This window comes from Eriocheir sinensis, unplaced genomic scaffold, assembly GCF_024679095.1.
Source record: "Eriocheir sinensis breed Jianghai 21 unplaced genomic scaffold, ASM2467909v1 Scaffold887, whole genome shotgun sequence".
NCBI lineage: Eukaryota > Metazoa > Arthropoda > Malacostraca > Decapoda > Varunidae > Eriocheir > Eriocheir sinensis.
In genome coordinates this window covers 17431-25668 of record NW_026112260.1, presented here as the reverse complement: position 1 = coordinate 25668, position 8238 = coordinate 17431, and the positions used below count along the sequence as shown (strand labels likewise).

At 44.1% G+C, this 8238-nt stretch overlaps 1 protein-coding gene and 1 non-coding gene across 2 annotated transcripts; both read left to right on the top strand.

The window, feature by feature from the left end:
- Nucleotides 1-430: 430 nt before the first annotated feature.
- On the top strand, nucleotides 431-2225 carry LOC126994819 (uncharacterized). The gene is made up of 2 exons (XM_050854100.1): nucleotides 431-969; nucleotides 1168-2225. Exons 1-2 carry the CDS (start codon nucleotides 770-772, stop codon nucleotides 1871-1873), a joined length of 906 nt encoding a protein of 301 aa, XP_050710057.1. The 5' UTR covers nucleotides 431-769; the 3' UTR covers nucleotides 1874-2225.
- Nucleotides 2226-6703: 4478 nt separating this feature from the next.
- Trnae-cuc (transfer RNA glutamic acid (anticodon CUC)) lies at nucleotides 6704-6777 on the top strand. Its single transcript has one exon. It is a non-coding gene; the product is annotated as a tRNA-Glu (tRNA).
- The last annotated feature ends 1461 nt before the right edge of the window (nucleotides 6778-8238 follow it).

Genomic DNA, 8238 nt, shown 5'->3' with positions numbered 1-8238 from the left:
CACAGATGTTGCGTTCACTAAACAAAACTTCTCTCTCTCTCTCTCTCTCTCTCTCTCTCTCTCTCTCTCTCTCTCTCTCTCTCTCTCTCTCTCTCTCTCTCTCTCTCTCTCTCTCCTTATTGCCTTTGAGCTGCCTCCCTTTGCTGTAAAAATAAAAAATAGAAAGTTTTCACAATTTTGATATATTTTTTTCACTACCTACTGATCATCCTTTTCTTCCCTGCGGCCCACAAAGTGTGAGTTACCCAAGGGTTTGGACTGACTTCAACCTGGGCACCTCCTCCATCCTCATCCTGTGCCAGGTGGAGAGCACGGCCCAGCCCTCCCACCTGGTAAGTCAGTCAGGTAGTTGCTAGGTGCCTAGGGGCCGTATAGCTAAACATTCCGTCGCCCAAGTTCACATATTTGACAAGGCATTCATTGGAGTTTTGAGCAGGATTAGTTTTATGGCCCTGGTGGTAGTTTGATTCTTCTTCTGTACCGTGAACCTAAGGAAACACTCATTGGAACCTGATTGACCCACTCTTTGACCTTTAGAAATAGCTGATATGAGAAGCCAAAATGTCTTATGATACCGACCCAGGTCTCCCACTCTTGATGATCACATACTCTCTCCCAGTTGTTCATCCTTCTCATGTCTTCCTCCATACACTGTCTCCAGTAGGGATGTACCGATGTATTGGTATCGGTGGTATCGGCACAATTTAACCCGTCCACTGCGATTGGAACGAATTTGGCTTTCACTGGTAGCCTGATAACATATACTCCCATGTCTTTCTCTGCCTCTGTGGTGGATAGTGGAGTGTTTCCCATGTGGTATTGGTGTGCTGGATATCCCTTCACTGGTAGCCTGGTAACATACACTCCCATGTCTTTCTCTGCCTCTGTGGTGGATAGTGGAGTGTTTCCCATGTGGTATTGGTGTGCTGGATATCCCTTCACTGGTAGCCTGTTAACATACACTCCCAGGTCTTTCTCAGCCTCTGTGGTGGATAGTGGAGTGTTTCCCATGTGTTATTGTTGTGCTGGATATCCCTTCACTGGTAGCCTGTTAACATACACTCCCAGGTCTTTCTCAGCCTCTGTGGTGGATAGTGGAGTGTTTCCCATGTGGTATTGTTGTGCTGGATATCCCTTCACTGGTAGCCTGTTAACATACACTCCCAGGTCTTTCTCTGCCTCTGTGGTGGATAGTGGAGTGTTTCCCATGTGGTATTGGTGTGCTGGATATCCCTTCACTGGTAGCCTGATAACATATACTCCCAGGTCTTTCTCTGCCTCTGTGGTGGATAGTGGAGTGTTTCCCATGTGGTATTGGTGTGCTGGATATCCCTTCACTGGTAGCCTGATAACATATACTCCCATGTCTTTCTCTGCCTCTGTGGTGGATAGTGGAGTGTTTCCCATGTGGTATTGTTGTGCTGGATATCCCTTCACTGGTAGACTGGTAACATACACTCCCAGGTCTTTCTCAGCCTCTGTGGTGGATAGTGGAGTGTTTCCCATGTGTTATTGTTGTGCTGGATATCCCTTCACTGGTAGACTGGTAACATACACTCCCAGGTCTTTCTCAGCCTCTGTGGTGGATAGTGGAGTGTTTCCCATGTGGTATTGGTGTGCTGGATATCCCTTCACTGGTAGCCTGGTTACATATAGTCCCAGGTCTTTCTCTGCCTCTGTGGTGGATAGTGGAGTGTTTCCCATGTGGTATTGGTGTGCTGGATATCCCTTCACTGGTAGCCTGGTGACATACACTCCCAGGTCTTTCTCTGCCTCTGTGGTGGATAGTGGAGTGTTTCCCATGTGGTATTGGTGTGCTGGATATCCCCTCCCAAGCTGCAGGACTTTACAAATTTTCTTCATTGAATTGTAGCCACAGACACCCCATTCCTATAGGTTGGTGAGGTCTTCTGGTAGGAAATCCACAGTCAAGTGGCTAATTTTCAAGGTGCAGGGTTAGGAAGGGACGACCCCAAGTGAGGCGAGTTTTGTGTGTAAAGTCCCGCCTAGGATTGTTAAGGGTTGCCAAGGGGGTTGTATGGTAACAGGGTTATCAAGGAGTGACTGAGGGGCCAGGCTTAGAGCTGTAACATTATTGTGTTGAATTTAGGCAACAGTCAAAGGAATGTATTGTTTTATAAGGTATCAATATTTATACAGCTTATTAATCCCTCACTTAATATGCAGGTACTGCCAGAAGAAGACAAGGAGGAGGAGGAGGAGGAGGAGGAGGAAGAGGAATCATTTGGTGAGTGTTAATTTTGTTCTGTTGTTTCTTCCTCCTCTCTCAATCCTTTTCCTCTTCTCTGATTCATTTGCATTCTACAATTGTTCCTTCTCTCTCTATTCTGCTAAAGTCTTCTTCTTCCATTCCAAGGTCATGCTCCAACTCCTGCTGTCCCCTCAGAGTGTTCATTTCCTTCAGGTCATCTCATGAGGGACATTAAGTGACGGCCACACACTTTTCCACAAATGTTTACACTTCTGAGGTGATAGGAGGGGACATTCCAAGGGGTTGATTTTCAGCATTTATAGTCACTGTAGATTTTTGAGATTTTTGGAGGATCATGAACAAGAATCTAACTCCTTACACACCAAAAATTAGCTTCATAAACCTTTGCAGTCATTCTTAATGTTTGCCTCAAATTTTGTGTGTTGTGTGGCCTGGCCTGACATCTGGCCCTGGGGCGAGACATTAGGGTGAAGCCTATCAGGATCAATCTTGCAGCTTGCTTCTGAAATTTGAGGAAAGGAGCTTTCTCTGAAGGAGTATCTCCACATGCCACACCTGCATTGCTTTGACACCTGCATGTTTTAGCTCATCGTGGGAGGAATTAGTGTTCGTGTATGTGTTGGTGACATGTCTTGGAAAATCTCATTTGTAGATTGTCTCCTTTGTGTGTCCATGGATACAGTGTCATTGCCTGACCATGCATACTTGAACAAAAGATCAGTTTGGTCAGTAATTCCTACTGACGATATATCCTACAGGCCATCCATGAGTGGGAACAGATTTGTGCAGTAGACGGGTCGGTGGTACACGAGAAGTATTAATAATCTTGGGCAACAACAACAGCTACAGGAGTGCTCACGCTTTTGACAAGTTCAGTAGCTGTCTTGACGACCAGTGTGTCACCTCGTGCAGTGTCAGCTGTGTCTTGATAAATGCTTCTTTGTTCTCCTCATTGGCAATAAATTGTTCCCTATCACACAGTCAGTTCTGGTGGGACTCCCAAATTATGAGATATTGTTCTGCCTGCCATTGTACGCATGTGTTCATGATCTTTGGATCCCTTCCATCACACACTAGTACTGCACCATCAATGAACCTTCCCTGAACATAGCTATCAGCTGTGGCTTTGATGCTTCCTCCATTTCACTGGTGAAGTAACCATCCCCCATCCTGTTTTCCATGTCCAGGCCAAGAGCATCCTGCCAAATTCAATGCTTCCAATAAAGAAGAGTCATCTATTTGTATTAACAAGACTCTCCTAGCCCTTCCAATGTAAGCTTTGAAGTTTCCCTGCATCTTCTTCACATCTGTCATCTGTCATCACCTAGCAATCCAGCTTGTGCACGACCTCAAACAGATACAAATTGTTCGGCCAAGGATCGGCAACTTTATGCAGACTGTTACCCTTGAGACCTCATCTCAGAATGAACTATCATACATTGAAACACCTTATTTACAACATGTGTTCCTCATCTTTACTAATCAAGACTTGTGGGTTTGGGTTTTGCTTTATTAAACATAGAAAGCTCAATGACCTTTGATCTCTTCCAAACCACTTAATCACTTTTTTTTTAAGCAGCCATGGGAACTCAAACAGGGTCATTATTTTTTGCATGAAATATTATATTCTCCTGAGATAAGATAACTTCTTAACAAATTCTGGCGTGTTGAATATTTTGACCTCAATTTCAGAGGTAATATATTGTTTTTTTGTAAGTGGTTACATTTCAGATCTTTCCCTGACACCATTCTGTTCATTTTGACACTACCAAGATCAGCCATTTATGACGTTTCATTTGCGAGATAGAGATTTGGACCTTTTAACGAAAGGTCGTTGACCTTTGACCCCTGTAGAGAAAATTCCCCAACCTCTACATGCCCTATCTTTTTTTTAGTAAATGTTGATCCCTTATTATTGAAATCAGTTGAAAAATGATTTCATCAAATTTTTTCCCCAGATTTAGTAGATATTTTTCTAATTTTGGGTTACTAGTGACGTATTTTGCAATCCAGGATCCCTGTGTCGCTGCCCGCCGTGCATAGCGGGAGTCATTAAAAATCCTGCCCGGTGGTTTCCAGGAAGGGTTCTCACATAGCCTCTTCTATGGAAGAGTAGTAGCAGCCACGGCCCTGTTATAACTGATGTGTGGTTGCTCCTCGGCTGGCTGGAGGAGAAGGCGACACTCTAGAGCCGGGAGTGGGTCGGTTCGATTGACGAGTTGCTGCCACCGGCCTCGGTAGCTCGCATGTGTCCATTACCGAGCGATGGCTGTCTGGCCGTAGTATGCGCAAGGATTCCACCTCCCACTAAGTCTCCTGATTGGCCTGTAGCTGAAGTTGCAGTCTTTGCGGACAAAACCGACTCAGCTTTCTTCATTACAGCCGTGTAACTCTTTGCAGTCTCGTCATTTTCCATCCACTTCTCTTTGATTATGTGCAGCCTCGCTTCTCTGTCTCGAATGCCGTCCAGCCTAACTGTCGTAGCCGTGTCATGAAGTCGCTCGGCCCCTCTCCAAATTGTTGTTCCTCAAAGTGCAGGATCCTGATTTCGATAGCGTCAGCGGTCGATGACGGGCGGTCCAGTGTGTTGGCCCCCATTCTGCGTTCAGCTGCACTCGTTGCTCTGCGTATGCAGCCGTCTGTCCCCGCAGCTGACGTAGTGACAGCCCGGTAGTCCGGCTTATCCCACACTTTCACCCCTCGCAAGACGTTGGCATCCCTGGTGTAGTGAAACGCCCGGAATGCTGCCGGGGAAGTCGTCGCCGAAGGTTAGCGTCAGGGGCACCTCTTGCGGGCGGAGTGTGGGCGCAGAGTCCATCATTACGTAGCTTCCCGCTGCCACCAGTCAGGGTCCAGCAAAACAGCGTCTCAAAGAAGTGCTTTACACCCAGGTATGGAGGCCGACTGCCAACTTGATCAAGCATCTCTAATCTCAATGGAATGGAATGGAGTTACAAACCCAACAACCAACACATAACATAATATACAATAATTAACCCTCACTGATCATTCAATAGGCTGTGATGCAACTGTCTGGAAGATTCTGTTTCCTCCATTAAAGCAGTTAGGGTGTGGAATGGCTAGTGCCATATTATAAGGATAGATAGCATTATTGTATGTCCAAAAATGTCTGAAAAACTAACATTACTATCATTATATCATGAACCTGATTTCATTACAAACTGTTGTAAAGAATGTTGGCTGCCTCCACATCCAGGCCGACACACAAGGGCAGGACCATGTATCGTGATATGGATTGTGTTCAGTGCTTGATTGGCTCCCTCGCAGACACTCATGTGGGAGCACATCTTGCATGCTGGAGTGTTTCTTTGTTATATGCCGTAGATTACCCAGACGCATACGCAACTTGAAACATGGTGTCATCCCTAGGCTCAAGAATTTCTTTTGTAGCCACATTAGGATTCCTATTACTAATTGTTTAAGAAGGTTTCGTGTCTTAACCGCCCCGTTGTTTTTCTCCTTTCTTACCCTCTTCAACTGAATGAGAGCATGCTTACCCCCCAGCAGATCATTCATACATAGAAGTTACCCTTAGTACTAACTTGAAAAATGGCAGATAGACATTTAACCCGGTAGCAGCGGGGATCATGTTTCTTAATGGTCCCTCTAAGTGAGAAAAATGAGAAAAAATCGCCCCTCACACAAACCATTTCATAATTTATATCAAAGCATTTGTGATCACATTATGTATCATCTATTTTTGGGGTTTATATCATGGCACAAATTTGGCCCGTCACTGCTACACGGTAAAGCCACAAATTTGGCCCGTCACTTACATTTGTAAAGCCACAAATTTGGCCCGTCACTGCTACACAGTAAAGCCACAAATTTGGCCCGTCACTGCTACACGGTAAAGCCACAAATTTGGCCCGTCACTGCTACACAGTAAAGCCACAAATTTGGCCCGTCACTGCTACACGGTAAAGCCACAAATTTGGCCCGTCGCTGCTTCCGGGCTAAGCTCCTATAAGGAAGAAAACTCTTAGAACCAACTTATGGCAACATGAGCAGCATACTTAATTAAACATCCAAGATAGTTTCTCCTCTCATAGAACAATTAACTTTCTTTCACGACCATATTATATTAGTAATTGTACTAGTAAACGTAACATTTGTAGGCTACATAACAACAACTGTATTTTGTAATATTAACCGCTACATTATACTAGAAAATCCAGCTATTGAAGTAGTAATTTGAACATCTCTCCCCGCTTTCATTCTGATTTATATTGGTCTTCCTTCCCTCCGATATCTTCTCCATGAAGTCAATAACCCTTCAGTAACTCTTAAGACAGTTGGACATCAATGAAGATACGAATACTCAGATTTTTTACAGGCAGAGTTTGATTGATACATAGTTCTGTTTAACGAATTAGAAGCCTCAGGATTTTGTCTGTTAGATGTAGATAACCGGACTGTACTCCCAATAAATACCCAAATTCGGGCGGGGGCTTCGTGGTGCAGTGGTTAGCACACTCGGCTCTCAACCGAGAGAGCCTGGGTTTGATTCCCGGGCGGAGTGGAAAAATTTGGCCTGCTTTTCCGATACCCTACGCCCCTGTCCACCCAGCAGTGTACCAGGTATTGATCGGGGGTTGTGTCCCGTCTCCTGGGGTCTGTTCCCTTCTCCTATAATTCCTTACCCTCCTGTCTCTCTCTCCGGCATATGACCACAGATATTGCGCTGCCCACTAAACAAAACTTTCCAAAACTTTCCCAAATTCTGGTCGTAATTACTGCAGCCAAAGTCACTCATTCCTGAACCGTCCCATCTCTAGGTATTAAAGCAGATGCAATTCCAGGCCGACTTAATCAATCAAGATTTTAACCGGCCAGGACTATTCTACAGGCAGTGTTCAGTAATTTGTGGAGCAAATCACAGATCTATTGTTATTGAAAGAACTTGTATTAACTCATTCTTAAACTGAATTTCTTTATCAATTGAAACCTCCCCCCCTTAAACCTTAACTTAATTTTTGAGGTGATCCTATTCATTCTTTATGAACTCCTTAATTATGCCACAAAAAAGCTTATTTATGTTTTCTTTTTCTCTTAAGATTCCTCTTAGTCTTTATATTTAATTACTTTATGAAACCTTTTTCTAAAATTAGCTTTTTGCCCCACAACAGAAAAACTTCAGTTTCTCAATCTTGAAAATTATAATTAATCTATTCTCCATCTTTGAACCTTCTTCAAGAATCTTCAACTTGTCAGTAAAGTGAACTTCCACTATCTTGATGGTGTTGCTGCCTCACTGGGCTTCTCCTCGCTGATCTTTGTCAGGGAGAAAAATGATTTGAACTCTTCATAAAGAATTGAAAGCTCCTTTACAGCCTTCCCATAATGGCTCCACTGTGTTATTTGTTGCTTTGCTCAGACTAATTGTCTTTAATATTTTTAGGACGTTATGTGTTTAGTAGATCTGGGCACACACCACTATCTCCTCCACTGTGAGTCATAACGTTGGGATGGCTCAAACACACCAAACATGTGTTTAGTAGGTCTGGGCACACACCACTATCTCCTCCACTGTGAGTCATAATGTTGGGATGGCTCAAACACACCAAACATGTGTTTAGTAGATCTGGGCACATAATGACACACCACTATCTCTCCGGAACTTTAGCAGTAACGCGTCTGGTGGTCACCTACTTCTAACTTTGTTAGGAAGTACTGCAACATCTCCCTCTATTTAATCCTTTTATTTGCTCAAATACTCCTTATAAATTTAGACTCTGCCGTTGCTATTATTCAGTCCTATTTGCAGTTTTAAGAACTATTTATACTAGAGAAATTAACTGGTGCCATCATCCCATGGTTTTCAGCCCCATCACCTAGTAGCCATGACTGGCAGAGGTGGGCGCGGTACTGAAAAATCAGTAGTGCGGCTGTGGTAGTGCGGTACTTTTTCCGGAGTAGTGCGGTCCCATTTTTTTCTTTCCCAGTGCGGTACACAGTGTGCGGTACTGCGGTAGTCAAAATAA